The 19758-nt window shown below is 43.4% G+C and overlaps 1 protein-coding gene across 1 annotated transcript; it reads right to left on the minus strand.

Moving 5' to 3' along the window:
• Positions 1 to 421: 421 nt before the first annotated feature.
• Positions 422 to 16612, minus strand: KLHL42 (kelch like family member 42). Its single transcript, XM_074156238.1, has 3 exons — positions 15723 to 16612; positions 7798 to 7991; positions 422 to 2865 (listed from the first exon to the last, which is right to left on the minus strand). Exons 1-3 carry the CDS (start codon positions 16610 to 16612, stop codon positions 2414 to 2416), a joined length of 1536 nt encoding a protein of 511 aa, XP_074012339.1. The 3' UTR covers positions 422 to 2413.
• Between the last annotated feature and the right edge of the window lie 3146 nt (positions 16613 to 19758).

Genomic DNA, 19758 nt, shown 5'->3' on the forward strand with positions numbered 1-19758 from the left:
TCCCCTGCCATGGGCAGGGACACCTCCACTAGAGCAGGTTGCTCAAAGCCCCATCCAGCCTGGCCTTCAACACTTCCAGGGATGGGGCATCCACAACTTCCCTGAGCAACCTGTTCCAGTGCCTCACCACCCTCACAGGAAAGAATTTCTTCCTAATATCTAATCTAAATCTCCCCTCTTCCAATTTAAAACCATTACCCCTTGTCCTGTCACTTCATTTCCTGACAAAGAGTCCCTCTCCGGCTCTCCTGTAGGCTCCCTTCAGATAGTGGAAGGAGAATGCCCCAATTCAGATGTGACTCCTTCCACCAGTACCCATCTGTGTTGACTTGTGGATAACTATAGGGTACTGAATTTCGAACTGAAAAGAAATGAAGGAAAGCAGGTAAAATAATGTGACTAAGATAATTTCTCACCAGACACTGACACACTGCTTATATTTATTATAAAACACTTCTGAAACAAGAATTTTATGAAAGTCACCTTTTTTCTTCATTGCAGAAGAGCCATTGTTTGGTCTGATACTGCTATCAGAACACAGCAGCTGCTCAACACATTGTGTTTTCAAAGGAATAATCACAGGCTTAACTCATTAAACCATGCATACAGCTGAATAGTAGACACTAGTTTGGGCCTAAGCATAACACACTCTGCCAGGAAGCAAAAATTCCACCCAAAAGATAAATCTTGGATATCCTAAAAGTGTTCAAACCCAAATGCCCTCATTCTGGATTTTCTGTTTGGGTTGCCCTGCACGATCAGAAGCACCAAAATTATGCTACTAACCACTGAATGTGTGAGAGGTAATTGGCAAGGCACTTCAAGTCTGGTGGCTCTTTTAGTCAGCACTGATTTCATGCAAATCCACGGAGAAGCAGGGAGTTAAAAGATCTTTGAGCAAATCATTGCTGCCACCTCCTCCTCTCTACAACAGATACCTATCTTCAAAAGATGATTCAGATTCCTGATTCCAAGTTTAAAAAAAAGAAGACAACTCGACACATTAGGAACCTCTTCAGGTAAATTAAATCTTGTCTTCTCATATGAAGAAACAGCTGCTGCAGAACCAGCATCTCTGAAAAGTGTTCAGCACATGCCTAACGTGGTTATCTCTTCCCTAAAGGCAGCAGCAGTGGAGCCTTCCCATGGTGGCCAAGACCTTCTCCTTTTCCTGTCATGAGGATACATATTCCACACCTGGCCAGACGCCTTCAGAAGATGCTTATGAACTTGTCAGCTACAAAAGGAACGGGGCCTATCATGATTATAATTCTCTCAGGGAAAAGCTGCCAGAGTATCTATTCCTGAATCCCCACGTAGCAGGATTCATGGTGACCAGAGGCTAACACCTTTGGGTGGCAAACTCGAGGCAATCTCTATCAAGATCCTTGTAAAACAAGAAAGAGCCAACATTCATGCGCACGTGCTTTGGCTGGTGTTGGCAGGAAGTCATTTACACGAATCAACCTTCCATACCAAGAGACGGATGTCCTGGATGACCATTATCAAGTGGGATGCACCTGGTGCAGAATCACTATCGCATGTGCTCGTGCACATCTTCCTAACACGCAGCTTGGTGCCAACTATAATTTGACCTTTAACAGTCAGTACTGCAGAATACAACACGGTAACTAAAACTTAAAACCTTTCTGAAGAAAACTTGCCCTTTTGAATTTACAGCTTTTTAACCTCTATCTTAAAGGCAGCAATAAATTCTGCCAGCTTCCATTAAAGGAGCATCTAGTATCCAACCGGCAACTGTAAGCCTCTAGGCAGTTCCTCCCAGTCCCTGGCAAAGCATTTAATTACAAATAATTGAGGGGAATTTCTTATTTCTTGATGGTACCCCCATTGCAGGCACCTTTGAGAATCTCACTTGCTACTGTAGGAGAGATAAAAATGTGAGAGTATAAACAATTTTAAACATTGTGCATTTGACAGGACATAGGTTGAGTAAAAGCTTTATTTTAAAAGAAATAATTGCCTTTGTGATTTTTCTTATACTTATTGTTTACTTTATTGAATTTTTTTCCACTTTTACCACGTATGCTTCTTGCTCATCTTCTACACTGTCTATTAAGATGGAGAATAAAGCTAGACTGATCAGTTTTGCCTGTGGAATTCCTTTATCAGTTACCAACACAATAATTTTATGTTTAAATTGCAAACAATACTTTGTAAAATTTTAATCCAAAACAATAAATTTTTTAAACTGAAATCTTAAAACTGTTTCTGGGAGAATTTTTCTTAATATTGGATTTTGCAACTTTTTTAAACAACAGAATCAGTGTTTTATACCTACGTTATGCAACCACATGACATTCTGAAATGACATTCTGAAACTGGAATTATTTAGAGCGAGCAATATTTCTTCCAAGAATGATTAACGAGCTGAAAAGAAAACCTGATGCTGTTACACTTCTCGCACATCAGGCAAATACATAGAACAGATGAGCATGTTTTGTCCAAAGGCTGGAAAGCGTCTTAGTGACTCCCAACTGTCTGTAAATATATTATACTTAAGAAAAACACGGTGCTCCAAGCTTGTAGATAAAGTAATATCCCTACTCAATATATAGACTCCATCATTGTGGAGAGTGCAAGTCAAGTTAAGACCCGATTTTGATGTATTCTCTTTGAGGTAGAGCCATTCTTTGGTAGCAATGTTGTAAGACTGCACGGTTAACGCGTCCTCACTTTGGCTGGATTTTTGGTTTGGTCCAAGTTCATGAATACAACCCCCTACCAGATATATAGTTTCTTCAACAGAGAGCATCTGTTGTTTGCGAACATGGACATCACAAAGTTCAAAGTTGGTCCAGGAATCAGAAGTGGGACAGTACTGCAAAATGTTCATATTCCTATCTGAAACAGAGGAGAGATATTTACAAATAAATAAACATATTAGAAGGTACTCACGGAGAAGGATTCTTCCCCCCGACAAACTGTATCAGCCATTATTACAGATTGCTAACGTATTACAGTGCAAAAGCATAGCAGATCAGGGAAGAAATATTGATTATGGATGATTCGTATATGATGAATATGGAAATATTGATTATAGGATGATTCAAGGATGATTCAAGGATTGGAGCATCTCCCTTATGAAGAAAGGCTGAGAGAGCTGGGACTCTTTAGCCTGGAGAAGAGAAGGCTGAGGGGAGACCTTATCAATGCTTATAAGTATCTAAAGGGTGGGTTGAAGGAGGAGGGAGCCAGACTCTTTTCAGTGGTTGCCAGTGAGAGGACGAGGGGCAACGGGCACAAGCTGGAACATAGGAGGTTCCACTCAAATATGAGAAGAAACTTCTTCACAGTGAGGGTGCCAGAGCCCTGGAACAGGCTGCCCAGGGAGGGTGTGGAGTCCCCTTCTCTGGAGATTTTCCAGACCCGTCTGGATGCAGTCCTGAGTAACATGCTCTGACATGCTCTGGGCAATCCTGCTTCAGCAGGGGAGTTGGACTAGATGATCTTTATGGTCCCTTCCAACTCTAAAAATTCAGTGAAATTCAGTGAAATTCAGTGAAATTATGGAGAACTTCAACTCTTTGCCCTTGACCAAAAAGTTTGAACATTCTGTTTCTTTGCAGAGGAAAAAACTAAGCTGCTGCTGGCACATTACATGACGTAAATGGTCTGGGGATGCAGATTTTAGCAGAATAATCCCTACCTTTTAACTTAGGCTTTTAATTCTGTCTCCAATTGATATGTTAGAATTTTTATGAAAAGGGAAATGGAGCAATATTCTGCTCTCCAACAGTGATCACAGATGAATCAAATTATCCTGAAGACAGTATGCTTCATTAATGGCTGTCAAGTGATGATTTATCATCCAAGCTTAACTTTGATACTTTGCATTTACTTTCCATAAATCAAAGTTTTATGGAATAAAATTCACAAAGCTAGTTACATTTCAGCAAGAGGCATGGATGACCTCAGGGCACATGTTCAGTGCCTTATAAAGAAAGAAACACACATTGTCAAAATCATTTAAGAACGAGGAACTCCGTGCCCCAGCATCAGACAGACACACAGAAAAAAAAAAATGAAGCCATTCTATACTTCAGTGGATGCATATGGTTGCAATACTGTTATTCTACGAAATTGTTACAATACTGCCCTGATTTATGGTGCAGTGGAGACCTTGGCTGTGTCCAAGGCTTCACTAAATTAGCACAGAATGTACAAGACTCATTAGCTAGTAAATCCAGTTTCAGTCTCTGGAGACTTGAGCTTAAATCCAAACTCAAGTGACAAGTGGCAACAGGTTTGCAGACTCCAGGCTGGTCTTTTAATAAAATCTGCTCCATATTACAAGTCTATCCTGCATGACGATCTCCAGATGAGCTCCCAAGTGGAACAGCAGATGGTGACACACTGACAAGTTATGTAAGGGCACAGGTATAAATAGCCATAAATATAACTGGATTGTCATGAATGAAGTGCATTAGCAGCATGATTAGGGAGGTGCTGCTATAGCATTTGCTTGTACTCTGATGATTTCCAGCCATTTTTCATTACTTCACATTGCCTTCTTGTACACCTAATCCAATTTAAATGAGGGAAAAAAAGGGAAAATATCATGGCAATCCTCTATGAAATTGCTGATCAAAGACCTGCATATAGATGTTCTTTGTCTACAAAAAATGCATCATTCCCTGACTGTTGAGGGGAGGGGGGCATCTAGATTAGAATGGAATCACAGAATGGTCAGAGTTGGAAGGGACCTTAAAGATCATCGAGTTCCAACCCCCTGCCATGGGCAGGGACACCTCCACTAGAGCAGGTTGCTCAAAGACCCATCCAGCCTGGTCTTCAACACTTCCAGGGATGGGGCATCCACAACTTCCCTGGGCAACCTGTTCCAGTGCCTCACCACCCTCACAGGAAAGAATTTCTTCCTAATATCTAATCTAAATCTCCCCTCTTCCAATTTAAAACCATTACCCCTTGTCCTGTCACTACACTTCCTGACAAAGAGTCCCTCTCCGGCTCTCCTGGAGGCTCCCTTCAGATATTGGAAGGCTGCTGTGAGGTCTCCCCGGAGCCTTCTCTTCTCCAGGCTGAACAATCCCAACTCTCTCAGCCTGTCTTCATAGGGGAGGTGCTCCATCCCTCTGATTAATTAATGTTTGTTTCTTATGTTCTTAATGTTCTTAATCTTATGTTTCTAAGTTAAGTTTTCTAATTGAGTTTCTTATGTTTCTTAAGTTTCTATGTTCATCTATAACAGTAATCTTCCCAGAGAAAAAGTGCTATGGTTTGAGAGGGGGGTATACGAAATGGAAGTCTTGTGACATGGCCCTCATTTGCTCAGTCCAGAGCCTGGGGCTTTTATATCCACTGAAACAAAGGAAAACCCAATACAAAACATTAATACTATAGTGCCTGACATGAAGTTTCTATTAGGATCTAGGTTCACAACTGAGAGCTGAGAACTGGAAGGAGGTTCTTTATTCAAGGAGCATCATTATAATTTACAGTGGGAAATTCCAGATCCTACCATCTTTTGGAAAGTGCAGCTTCAGGAGAAAGCTCTACACAGATCAAAAAAAAAAATAGCCCACAAAACCTACCGAAACAGAGGTATATGCAGGAATACTAAAAATAAAATAAAATTAAAATTTACATATTAATTGTTGCGTGTGTCTTATGTAGTGAATGTAGTGAAATAGCAAATGAACCTCAGCGTCTTCCAGATAGACACGCTCCAACATCTGCATAAATTGGAAGGTGGATCACCCGTGCAATTGCAGCAATTCTGGTTTCTAAGTCTGATAGCTGTCCTAAGGCAACGTGTCACAGAAAAATTGATTCTAGACCCTCGCTCAGGAAAGGATCTTTATTTATAACAAGCATGGGCGTACACTTATTTGTTGTCCTGAACAGTCTTGGATTTAAACATAAGCCTAAATGTGCTAATTATCCACTGCTCACAACTTCCTACTCTTTTATTATCCTATTTCCATTAAAAACGGCTTTTAGGGAAAGATCTAGGAGAAGATCTAGGAAAAGACAGAAGCCTGAAGGTCAGTGGCAATCCCCTGAGGTGTGGAAGAAACAAGAGGTAACTCACTACCCTCCTTCAGTTGAAACCACAGGCAATAAGTACTGAATAAGGAGCTCGCCAAAGGGCAGCAATCCTGACTACGCAGGCTTTGTTAATGAATTGTAAGGGGAAAGGACCTGCATCAGCAACATGCTGATCTGCCTATCCGTGACACCAGGAGTAGGCAGCCTGAAGAAAGAACAGCACAGGCACCAGAAAGGGAACTTGCAAAGTGCAGGGAATGTAGGAGAAAAGCTTGTACTCCCATAATCTTGTAGCACTATTAACCAAATCAGAGTGTTTTTTTTCTTCTTAGTGACTTCCTTCTCTTTCTCTAGAGAAAAATGACAAAACCCTAACTCTGGTCTCTAGAGACAAGTCTTCCCATCACTTTGTTTCAGTCCCTTCTCCTTGTTCTCTGCTCTTTTGTCTCAAAGGATGTTTCCCCTTGGGTCTGACTTTCCAACCCAGCAAGTGCTGTTTGCCAGACATCTTCCAGTCCTAGTGCCAGAGATCGGGGAGCACAATGCACCCCAACAGGTCCTTTAATGACCAGAGGACAGGGACTGCAGAGCACACCACAACACGGCCCTCCATATGACCACAAGCACTCCAATATACTTTTGTTTACCTCAGTGAAGCCACCAGGTTCTGGGTCAGAATGGACCTGGCAAAATGCCTTTGAAGGTTATCATTACCACAAGGATCATGAGGGCTAGAAGCGTGTCTTTTATAAACTTTATAGTAGTTCAGAGCTAAAATCAGCTCAGGTACTAGAAGGGACAGCTTGTTTTAATGTCAGTTTAGCTTTGCTTGCAGTACTCTACACAAAAGCTGATGTCTCTTCTAATTTTATTCACCATTTGGAAAAAAAAGTTTAAAACTACTGTGGTCAAATGCAATGGGCAAGGCCTAGAGATAGGAATTTAATTTTAGGAAATCCTGGTAAATACTCAACGTTTGACGTGAAATATAATTGACTTCTAAAATGCCTAGAAAATGCTATTCCTCCCAAAGAATAGCACCACGTGCTTAAGGAATGAACAAATGGGAGCTCTGATTCAGTGGCTTGCTTTTCCACTGGATAAAGAAAAAGAAACTGTCAGGCAACAATGCAACTTCAAATCTTTCACTCTATATAGTATCCTCAGAAAACAGGGTATAGAAAGGAAGTAAATCCAAAATGTTGGCTCTTGCTTAAGCTTTTGATTAATTATTCAATTAAGTTATTTCTGCACTGAAAATCTTACCGATGGCTTGAATTTGCCTGTGAAATACTGGAATGCTACAGTGAAAGGATTGTGACATCTATTAATACATGAGAAATACTAATGCATGTGATTATTTTCTTCACATTTTTCCTGCTGACAGTTTAAAACAAGTATTTAAAAAGTAAACAAAGTGTACCTGTTGAGGCCTCTCTTTCTACTGTATGATCAAAATCTTACAAAAAGAGGGCTAAGCTTTTGCTGAAGTCTGTTCCCCCATAATGACAGAGACCCAGGTCCATGTAGGCCCTGAAAAAAAAACCCCAATATCTGTTTCCTGTATGACAGAGCTATTTTTTTTCATTTCATTTATCAGTTATTTTCTACCTGTGATTTATTTCTACATGTTTTAATGAGTATTATGCAGCTTTCTACATCAGCTCAAAAGATTTCCTGAAAAAGAGAAGAAAATTATCTGGGCCTTAGAAGCAATCAGGTTGGAAAGAAAACCAAACCCAAAAGTAAATCCAAGCTTTCTACCTCGTGTAGTGTATCCTCCGATAACATAGATCTTGCCTTTGCACTCGCAAGCTGAGAATTCTGCAAGAGGGTTTGGCATGGACGCTACGAAATTCCACCAGTCATTTTCTGGGTTATAGCACTCCACGTTGGCAAGGGATTGACCACCGATGGCGTAGAGCTTCCCATTTACAGCTAAAAGCTTAAAATTGGACCTGAAAGAGAAGATTGCAGCATTGAAATAGGTTCCACGGATGTAAAGAAAAACATAGGAAAGAAAGTTCTTTGTCCTATCTAGGCTCCAACATACTCACCATCAGTTACAACTTGTACCATTACTTCATTTATTACAGCATCTGAACTCCCCCGTGCAAGGCCAAAATTCTGTAATTACACTGTAATTACTTAGGACAGTAACCAGTGACAGTCTGGATGTTAATGATGCTGATGCCGAGACTGATGAATACTTCAGTTTGGATTTCAATCTGTCACGGTTTGAGCTCTAAATGTTTAGTTAACTAATGTGTTCAGTAGATGTCTCGTTTTTACTAGGCTTTTAGTAAAGTACCTTGAGTAGAGAAAAATGTATTATATATACACACAGCCAAGGATATTATTTTCGTTAAAATTGCAGGAATTTCAAACAAGGCTTGATGAATGTCTAAGAATGTGTACTCATCTTAGGCAATAATACAAAGTCTCTTTAATAACCCCAATAAACAGAAATTTGAAGCAGTACACATTGAATCATGTACTGCATAAGAGGGAAGAGAGAATCTCCTGTACCTTATTCAGCATTAAATTAAACTCCTAAATACACCCTCCATCCCACTGAAGCAAAATATATCCGTAAATTAATATTCCAACCATAGCTGAACAGAACACATTGCACTCCACAGGCAATGCCCTATTCTTTTATTTCATATTCTGTTCCATTATGCATGGCAAAGGGCAACCGTCTGACTGCTGAAGCAGAAGAAGCCTTATATCTAACACTTTTAAGATAATACAGGCCAAACCAAAGGGTCTGTGGGTGTCGAAGGTGCAAGTCTGTAGGAAGGAACTGGAGGGGGTGAAGTTAAAGGGCTTGTGTGCTCGGCTATTCAGTGTATAGTATTCAGTATATAATACAGTGTCCACTCTCTACAACTACTTGAAAGGACACTGTAGAGAGGTTGGTGCTGGTCTCTTCGCACAGGTAACTAATGACAAAACAAGAGGGAATGGCTTCAAGCTCCAACAGGGTAGGTTTAGACTGAACATTAGGGAAGAATTTTTCACACAAAGAGTAGTCGGGCATTGGAACAGGCTGCCCAGGGAGGTGGTTGAGTCACCATCCCGGGATGTGTTTAAGAGCCGTTTAGATGTGGTGTTGGGGGATATCACATAGGGGAGAACTTTGTAGTGTAGGGTAGATGGTTGGACTCGATGATCCCAAGGGTCTCTTCCAACCTGGACGTTTCTATGATTCTATGATTCTATTCCTCCCAGCTACAGCAGCTGGTCTAATAAAAGATGAGCTCTTCCTCTCCTCAGAAACTTATTGCCTAGAAAGATGGTTCCTTCTCTACTGCTGAGCCAAAAGGAGATTTTACCATGCCGTATCCCAGTTAACTAAATGTGTGAAAGTCACTGGAGCGCACCAGCTCAGCACAAAGCCAAACGGGGAACTGCCTTATGTCTGTAAAAGTGAAGTGGTGCTTTAGACTTGCGTTGGCCCGCTGAGCAGTAAAGTGAGTTTTACTCTGCATGAATCCAGGATTCAAAACTTACCGCTAAGTAGTTTTGCAGGGTTTTGTCTGGACAAAATGAACCCTGCCTAGCAGCAGACTGCCCTGCAATTTCTTTTTATTAAATATATTTGGAAAAAGAATTTGTTTCCAGATGGAATCATTTTGTTCTTGTCATCCTGATATAGCTTTGGAAACTAAAATGCTCCTTTGAAGGAATTAATTGCTTTTTATTCATTTTTTTTGCTGACATTTACGATTAGGTCACTCTGTTCATCTCCTCTCTACAGCAATTATGTTTTCCATCTTAGAGAGAGAATCCAGAATAACATGGCAATCAATAGCGGGTATGAAATGAGGATAATTACTTGCAAAACATTATGATTTTCAAAGCAATGTACCTGTTCTAAAAGTTATGGAGGAAAAAAAAAAAAATCCACAATTTAACAGAGGGTGAAAACCACAAAATGTAAACGCATTTTCCAAGCCATCCTTTAAGTTAACATGCACACAGATAGCGTTTCCCTATTCTAAGATCTTCTAGCCACTTTTTAAACATGCTAGAAGTTCAGCCTCAGAGGACATGAATTAACTACACAAGTGTGTAGCGTCAGAACATTAAAGAATTCCGATTTCCTAATTCAGATGTGCTTCTCTAGTTAACCTCTCATTGTAGCCTCTTCCTTTTTTATCCAAATAGAAGTAATTTACCCAGTTTTTGCTTGATAGCCTTCACATCACTGAATTGTTCCTTGCAGCACAGGGAAAAGTATCCAGTGAAAGATGTACAGCACAACTTTCAACTTCAATTATTCTAGAAGATGGCCACGCACGTTTGTGTCACTCATTTAACCACCTCCAACACTTGTTAAAACGGACGGCATTCGGTGGAAGTATCTCAGATTTAGGGAACACATTAACTATAAGGTTCATTTTACTCAAAGATAGCCATAAGTATCCATCAGCGTGCTTTATATGAAAGTTAGGACAGTGGCTCAATATGTTATGAAAAACTTCTGCCATTCACCTTTCCATGCCAGTAACAGCAGGTGTTTTTATGGAGAGTGAACATTAGGAAATATTTAGTGTATTTTTACACTGTTTTAATGTGTTGGAGCAGCTGGAAACAAAGAGAGCAAACATTGAGCAACCAGCCAGCTCTCCACAACTAACAACTGTTCCATGGACTACAGCGTGGAAACAAGGGAGATGAACAGTCCGTCAGATTCAGCTGCAGTGTAACTCCACTCGCACCAGTGAGTTTAGATAACTGATCTCGTAATTTTGATCCCCCCACTGGGGGGGATCAAAAGCACTTTCCAAATGCCAGGCTTAGCAAGTACCCTTTTTGTTGGGACAAGACTGTCCCAACTGTATGAGCTGTCTTCTCATGTCTCTTGTTTCCTCTGAAAGGAAACACAAGTAAGAGTGAACTGTGGGGTCTTACCATACTTTAAAATACAACAGTTTTCATTCAACAAAGACAAGTGCAAAGCACTACATGCAGCAAGGAAGAAAAACTAATGCACAAATGCATAGGATCTGGGGGTCAGAGCATATAGCTTTCTGAATACATTCAACAGCTTGCAAAAAAACCCCGCGTTGTTCTGGATTGCATTAACAGCCATAGATATATCTGTAGGAGACCACTATGAAAGTGGCTACAAAGAGGACAGCAAGCATTCTTCTTGTTCACTAATAGATATTATTGGTTTAGTACATAACAAGAAAACGTTGGCATAGATATTAGAGAGGACTTCCTGATCAGAGGGGAAGGTAAACATGGGAGTAAGTCAGTCGCCTGGGGAGAAGGAGGTTGGAATCTACATTGCTGGAGGGTTTCAAGAACAAGTTAGACACATATTTGCAAGGTGAGCTTGGTCCTGCTGTAGAGCAGGAGGGTCGGAGTAACTAACCTGTGGTTCCTACCTGCCAAATGATCAACATTAACCTTAAAACTTCTCACAAATCAGATTACTTCTTTATTCTAGAGTTAAAGCATTTACAATAGAGACTACGAATCATGAAAGCACAGTTAGGAAGGCAATTTCAAAGCATTTTACACTTTTTGCATGAACCACTCTTTTTTTTTTACATTCCTTAATATGAGTCTGCAGAGCACATCTTTAGCTTTGGAAGCATGTGATACATTTGTGGTAAACGTGACATGAATATTTCTAAGTTGAAAGTTTTTGAAAAGTCTATTTTCCTCCAACACAGGAGAATTTTGAGTGAAAAAAAAAACACCCAAACACATCAAATATTGCAGAAAGAGAAGGTCTCATAAACCTCCACCATTCCCCAGGAACATCCTCTCCTATATTTCTGTAAGAGTCCTCAGAGTGGCAGCAGTTCAGGCACAGATTGCTCACAAGAACTATGTTCCACGTGTATGTGGATAATCCCAGCCAGGGGCTTACAAGGGTCTTCCAAGCCTGGAAAATTTACCTGCCATGAGTGTTCTGAAGGAAAATAGAAGTGGAATATACAGCTGTAACTGGCACGTGCAGTAGAAATCCCATGAGTACATCATTTTTGAATAGCAAATTTCAACTGACAGCATCAATTTAAAGAAAAGTATGGAAAGGTATTGAAGGGCATTACAAAATCAAAGAATCACAGAATCGTATGGGATTGGAAGGGACCTCTGGAGATCATCTAGTCCAACCCCCCGGGACAGTCCCCAAAGCGCCTTGTTACCTTCCTGTCCCCAAGCACCGCAACTGGTCTTGGGCAACACTTACATGAAGTCTCTTCACAAAAAAAAGCCCAGGTAGTTCTCTGAACGCGCTATTCCAAGTACAGCAATATCTCTAGAATGAAAAGATCTTGAAACTGTGATCTGTTGTGGACGATTTGTGACCGGCACCAGATTTAACCCTCAGATGATGAGAAATTCCAGGCTGAGTCACAGGCTTCCTATATGAGCCTGAGCAAATTGTTTCATCTACCTTGCGTATGCGTAAATAGGGAATAACTCTTTCTCAAGCTTATGTGGGGCATCACAGTAATAATATACAGAAGTTACCTATTGTGAATAAATTTGAAACTAGTTTAATAAGACTTCTACACCTAGAAAGAAAGGTAATAGCTATAACCTAAACCAGAATGACTCTCTGCTAAGTATTCAGTGTGCATTTGATGGCTTTTGTCTTCCACTTAGAAGTAAGTTGGGACTATTTCATCAATGGCTGTGCATAGATGAAACAGCAGCATCCTGTGATTCGGTATTAAAATAGTGGAAATAACTAAAGATAAAAATATCATAGAATTTACAAGGTATGTTGAGGGAAAAGAACTTGTTATATTAACAGCAAATCAGCCCGATTATTTCCATAACTCCCCAGCCTTCTCCTGAGGCCAACACATGCATCAATTCACATAGGCCAGACCCAGGTACTCTTAAAACGTTGTCTGAAGTCAAACCAACTTCAATGGGAACTAGAACCATCCCTCAAGGTACGTAAAAAATGCATCCATGGGATGTAATTATATCAGCTGACATAAATTCGTTTGGCAGACAGTCACATGACTGTAATTCCTAGGCAACACGCCGGGCAACTGCCCTGCTTATTTCACTACAGCATAACAAACTAAAAATACAACGCCGAGCAAAGCCCAGATCTATTTGCAGCACATCTGTGCGGCAGACAGGCATCAGCGCTCTTCGGGCTGAACGCAAGCTCCCTCATCCTACGAGCCTCTCCTGCTCTTGGCTCCTACAGCACAGGCCACCCTTTCCTGTGTTCTGGCCACTAAACGTCAAGCCGGTCATCAAAGAGCTGGAATGTTCCGTCATATAGAAAAAAAATTACTACTTAATAACTTCAGAGTCGAGGCTCCACGAAGATGTTAAAAAGTCAAAAGCGTGTTTTGTGAAGGGGTCAGCAGAGTTTCCATGAAAAAAACTGCCCCCGCTTATCGTTGAGAGAGCAACATAGTCACTTCACATAACTGCAATCTCGCAATCTAGAGGCAGATATAATTCTGGGTTCTTTTTGACCTGAAATAACTACCGTGAAATCTAAGAATAGACATTATTCCAAAAATATCCATCCACATACTACTTTTCTGCCATAAATGGCCTGCGTGAAATTCTACGCTAAAGGAATACCTCGCTGTCACCTGCGATGGGCTTCAAGATTAAGTTGGTATGGCAGTGCAGTTGAAAACTGTAATATAAGGAGAAAATATCCGTATGTTTATTTCAGATATGATGATTACACATCCTAGATAAAACAAGGGAAAGCGTGGAGGGAAAAAGGCTGATCTAGAGTTCGAACAGTCAGGTCTTAAGGTGAAAAAAGGGCCTCAAAAAAAGCATTTTTTAAAAAGCCCTCATTCGCCGTGCGGCAGAATCATGGCACATAATAACATCTCTCTTGCTCTACGCATCACACAAACTAATGCCAAACCCTCGTAACTTGATCAACGTGGGACTCCTGTGTTCAAGTTAAATTTCCATCGGAGATGCTGTACGGGCTGACCCCATCATCCTTTCCTGTGGAGGCCAACGTGCTCTCAATCACGCTCACAGAGGCAAGAGGGCTTGAAGCGAGGGCGGCTAAAACATCTCAGTTCCCACAGGCACCTGGGTGAAGACTGCGCATAGGCTCAGGCCCTAAGAAATATGTCTGCAAGAAAAGGTGCTTGCAGCATTTAGAAGCCAAACTCTCATTTTACAGATGCTATTTTTTCGCAATGCCTTTCCAAACAGCCAGAAATATCCCAGGTTTCCGATCAATTCCAGTGACCAATTATGGAGGCAACCATTTCAGTGAAATTCTCACAGCGATACAGGAAGTAAATAAATAATAAAAAAAAAAAAAAAAAGGTGAAATGGGAAAGAACTAATTTTATGTCAAACCCCTGTTTTGAGGGGCTTTATCTGGCAAGCTCCCTGGAATAGACACTGCAGTTTTATTACCCAGATACAAAATATTTTTGCCAGTCGTTGGGGTCTCTGGATGATCCTTGAATTTACCGGATGGAAAAGAGGATTTCCAATCTACAGTGAATTTTGGTTTCTTTCCTTTTTTTAGTTTTGATTCAGGTAGAGAAGATAAAAATTTATCCAAAATGGAAACAATGAAGAAATTCACTTTGGATAAACAGAAACATTTTGTTTCAAGGAAGTAAAAGGCTTTATTTTGATAACTCTGCAGCATGATTAAGGTGGAGCAGCCACAATCTTGGCCAGGGAGATGGACTCCTTCCTTGGGTCCCCCTCAAGGCTAGCTCTCCATTATTCTTTCAAATATAAATCATACAAGTGTTTCTGAATACTAACGTAAGCATAAACGTCAAACAAACAATTCAAAAAGGCAAAGGAAAAAAAGAAAAATGGCCAAAATGATGAATGATTCCCAGATCCAAATATTCTCATAAAGCGAGAGATTTCTCACAATCTTCCTGACATTTTTCTGGTGACTATTTCACTGAAACGCAGGCCTACAAAGCATTCAGATTTTTATGAAAGCACAAACCAGTCAAAGACTGCTCCAACTAATTTTTTTTCAGCCACCTCTAGTTCTGATAGACTGTACATCCCCACTAAGAGCAGGAAAACTTGTCACTTAACAGTACCGGAGTTAAAATAGACCACAAAAAAAGTCAGAGAAGAATTTTATCTTTTTTTTTTTTTTTTTTTTTTTTCTTTAACTTTGTTATTTTGGGGAGAATTTCTACTTCCAGCAAGATAGCTGTTTGGAGAGACTGGCTCCTTGTATACTGCAATTTAAATGAAAAGTCCACCACCATTTCACACCGAGGTGAACGATCACATGCGGTGGAGAGCTGTAGCACAGTCCTCCTCTGCAGACGCCCGGCTCATGTTCTCCCCACAGCTGAGGCCTTAATCACCAGCATTTAGGCAAAAAAAAGTCCTATCCTCCTCACCCTTCCCTCGCCACGGAAGCTCCCCATGCCATGAGGAGGGGGCCCCTAAGGAGAAGAGAGGCTGCAGCGTCGTGCTGCGGTGGGATGACTTCTGCCGGTCAAGACAAGGTTTGCCAGGCCTGTGCGGTGGCGTGCTGCCAAGCCACCGCCAAGCACTGCGGTCCTTCCCACCACACGATGCAAGAGATGCGTGGGTGATTCACGTCAGGGAGACGGGTCTGAATCACATCTCGTTAAGGTTGAGTCCAGCCAACACCACGTGACTCAACAGGGTCTATTTTGACAATATACATGGACACGTGTAGGAGCAAGGGTTACCTCTTCTGGTTCATCGAAGCCAGCTGACTCCATTCGTTTAGGCAAGGGTTGTAACAATGGGCAGCCGAAATCTCCTGGCTGGTGATCCTGTAGCCCCCAACGATGAACAGGTAGTTGTCCAGCATCGCTGACCCGTAGCCTCGGACGTTCACCAGATCAGGGGGCAGGTTGTTGGCCAGGGGCAGCCACCTCTCTGCTTCCTCATCGTACCTCAGCATAGACCAGGGGGCTTCCACCTGCGGGTGACAGCCTGGGGGCAGACCCAGAGAGGAGGAACCCATGAAGTCCCCGATGGCCACAAGGGTGGCAGTGCCCCTCATCCGCCTCTCCTTCAAGTGCTGCTGGAGAGCATGGGGCAGGAGGAGATGTGGCCGGGCATCGGGCCTCCGCAGCACCTGATGGTAGTGGGCGGCCATGAAGTCTAGACAGGCATCGTGCAAGTCCTGGAGACCGTAGACCTGAGCCAGGCGGTGAAGCTCGAAGCAGTTGCCCAGCCTCACCTGGGAGAGGAGCAGGCGGAGCAAGGGGGTGACCTGCAGGTAGGAAGCAGCCTCCACCAGCTCCTCCAGCAAAGGGGGCTCCTCATCGCCCCCCTCCTCCTGCTCCAGCCTGGCCAGGCAGGAGGTGTTGATGAAGTCCAGCACCAGCTCCAGCCCCAGAGCGCTCAACCCCCCGCGCAGCAGCTGCTCCTCCTGGCCCTGCCCTGCCTCCCGCATGCCCGAGCGGTAGAGGGCTCGGAAATAGTCACTCTGCTCGATCAGCTTCCTCTTGCACACCGGGTAGCACTTGTCCCCCAGCCGGATCTGCACCACCTCCTCCCCCGCACCGGCCCCATCTCCTTCCCCTTCCCCCTCCTCTTCCTCCTGCCGCCGCCGCCCCGCCAGGGACATGGCTCACCCCCTCCCCTGGCTGCGCTTCAGCCCGGCCGTACCGGCTCCTCCTCCTCCTCCTCCTCCTCCTCCTCCTCCTCCGCCGCCGCCGCCCGGCAGCCGCTGCCGGGGTGGGAGGAGCGGAACGGAGCGGGAGAGGAGCCGGGCCAGGCCGGGACCCGCCGGGGGAGGCGGGAGGGATGGGAGGGAGGGAGGGAGGGAAGGAAGGAGGAAGGGAGGCTCCGTCCCTGCAAGGAGAGAAGAAGGGGAGGGAGGGAGGGAGGGGAAAAAAAAAAAAAAAAAGTACAACAAAACCAAAACACGGAGAGGAAAGAAAAAAAAGCCCTAAAAAGGCAATGTTTAGCCCTCAGGGATGGCCGGGCCTCTCCGCGCTGCCCGGGGCCGGCGGCGGCGAATGGTGCTGCCGGGCGCCCCGCCACCCGCCCGGCCCCGGGGCTGGGAAAGCGCGGGGGGGGGGGGGGGGGGGGGTGGGCATGTCCCAGCCCGTGTGCGGGTCAGGGACACGGTCAGAGAGGGCGAGTGCCCGGCTCGGGGTGTAGTCACCGGCAAAACCTGTAGCGCCCCCCCACCCACCCCCCCCGCCTTTCCCCCGCTTTTCCCCCGCTGGCGCTGCCAGGATTGGGCCGGGATCGCGGCTCCAGCCGGCTGCTGGAGCCTCTTTGCCATAAATGTACCTCTGCATCCCTGGAAAAGGGCGAATATTCTCGAACCAGGGAAAAAAAAAAAAACCCAAACAAAGCCCATGGTATGTGTACGTGCGTTCGTGCGTGGCCAGAGAGGAGGCGGGAGCGCTGCAGTCAGCGTGATGCCACCGCGGCAGCTCGACACTGCGGCATCCACCCACAGAGACGACAAGAAGGGTCATCTTGCACATCTGGTGCAGCGGTAGGATTTAGGAACGGTACACAGTTCTGCTATCACCTGCCTGGTCCTTCCTGCGCAAGTCCCTCAGTGTCTCAGCTCTTTATTGGGTGTATAAAGATACTATATAACCTGTTCTGCTACTCTATCCTATTTAAACAAAGGTCCTGGAACAGGCTATCTGTGTTATTCATAGAATCACAGAATCATAGAATGGTTAGAGTTGGAAGGGACCTTAAAGATCATCGAGTTCCAACCCCCCTGCCATGGGCAGGGACACCTGCCACTAGACCACGTTACTCAAAGCCCCATCCAGCCTGGCCTTGAACACTTCCAGGGATGGGGCATCCACAACTTCCCTGGGCAACCTGTTCCAGTGTCTCACCACCCTCACAGGAAAGAATTTCCTCCTAATATCTAATCTAAATCTCCCCTCTTCCAATTTAAAACCATTACCCCTTGTCCTGTCACTACACTTCCTGACAAAGAGTCCCTCTCCGGCTCTCCTGTAGGCTCCCTTCAGATATTGGAAGGCTGCTGTGAGGTCTCCCCGGAGCCTTCTCTTCTCCAGGCTGAACAACCCCAGCTCTCTCAGCCCGTCTTCATAGGGGAGGTGCTCCATCCCTCTGATCATCTTTGTGGCCCTCCGCTGGCCCCGTTCCAACAGGTCCATGTCCTTCCTGTGTTGAGGACTCCAAAGCTGGACACAGGATTCCAGGTGGGGTCTCACGAGCGCAGAGTAGAGGGGTAGAGGGTGAGGGTGAGAGTGATCTACATACCGGGGCCCTGACTTTGTTTGACATGAGCAAGGAAAGACCAAATTAATAACTGAGCATCTTGGGCATGGATAAAGTGACTGTTTTGCTCTTTGCCTTGTTACATTCTTGAAACATGATGGTTGTCCCTTTTATTAGTTAAAAAAAATTTTTAAAAAGCCAAAGCAAAACAAGACAAATCCCCAAGAAACTGCTGAAAAAGATAAGGAAGTCTGCCATCCTGTGTATTCTTATACGATGAAGCTTAATAAAAAGATGTTAAAAATATATTTTATATTTTTTTTAATCTTTATAAAGATATTTCTTTCACCCCGGGTACTGCAGACCATAGAAAATCTTTCCCTTTAGCAGCGATGTGACTCATCTCCAGTTTTTAGACAAATCCCTATTTCCACTACTCGGAAGGGATCATTTCCCCCCCCCAACTGTTAAAACTCTTCAGAGTGCTATTAGGCTGTTTCTTTTTTTTTATTATTTTCTTTTCCTTATTTTTTTTTAAGGAAGACAGGATTGTTTGCATTTCCTCTGTGAAATGATCCTCTCTCACTGTCTTGCTATCTTCAGCTTCTTAACTCTAGCCCATACAGACGACATGAATGTCAATCTCAGAGTTACAGGTGTCCTTTTCTGCTGACGTCTGTAAAAGTATTCCTTGAGGTGGGGTAGATTTCTGTGCGTTTTTGTTTTCCACCTCACTTCAAAGCATTTTCATCTTCAAGACCAAGATTGCTTGCTTTTGCATTGCTTTCATGTTCTGAAATCCTTTTATATAGGATTTCAACCAGCTCCAAAGAGCCCTGTTCAGCCGCCTCAGTCCCTAGCTAGGTCACTATTACCTCCATTTTCTCTTTCCTACAAATGAGTTTCACTCCTTGCTTCTTTTACATTCATCTTTCATTCTCCCTGATTATTTAATCAAGTTTCAAATTCCACTTTCCTGTCTGCTGTTCTTGATGAAGCACTGCATCATTTGGCTTCTCGACTTCCTTACACCAAGCTGAAGCTTGACTCTGAACACCGGCTGGATATTTCTCTGCCTGAGGTTCAGCCTTAAAAAGATCATCACACACAACACGGGTCTTACCACTTCAGTAAGAGTCCAGCCCATAATTCCTTCTTGTACTTTAATTCCCATAGGCAGGCATTTCAAGCAATTGTAATCATTCATACTTTGGAGATAAACAGAGAGCTCGTGTTTGTCGTGGCCATTAAGCTTCCCTGTTGGAATACAGTATGATTGCCAACACGGTGGTATGATTGCCATCTTTAGACATCTGTTTTGGAGTCTCGTACATTTGATGTATTGGTAAGTCAGCTCCTAACTGGTGAGGGATTTTTTCCATGTAGTCAGTTATGATAGGTTCTGTTCCCTCAAAATGTTGACAACGCAGCCGGGATGGATGGAATATTTCTTCTGTTGCCGATGTGCCTGTACCTGCCACTCTGCCAAGGTTTTCAAGTCCATCTTCCTCACAGTCCGTGAGGATTTTAATAAACTGGATCAATTCT

This window comes from Numenius arquata, chromosome 1 (genome assembly GCF_964106895.1).
Source record: "Numenius arquata chromosome 1, bNumArq3.hap1.1, whole genome shotgun sequence".
Classification (NCBI taxonomy): Eukaryota; Metazoa; Chordata; class Aves; order Charadriiformes; family Scolopacidae; genus Numenius; species Numenius arquata.

Excerpts from the sequence above, each read along its gene's own strand:
- KLHL42 (XM_074156238.1), bottom strand. The coding sequence starts at position 16,612 with ATGTCCCTGGCGGGGCGGCGGCGGCAGGAGGAAGAGGAGGGGGAAGGG. Across the intron at positions 7,992-15,722 it reads GCTTCGATGAACCAGAAGAG|GTCCAATTTTAAGCTTTTAG; the intron begins GTAACCCTTGCT and ends CTTCTCTTTCAG. Across the intron at positions 2,866-7,797 it reads CGGAGGATACACTACACGAG|ATAGGAATATGAACATTTTG; the intron begins GTAGAAAGCTTG and ends CCTCTGTTTCAG.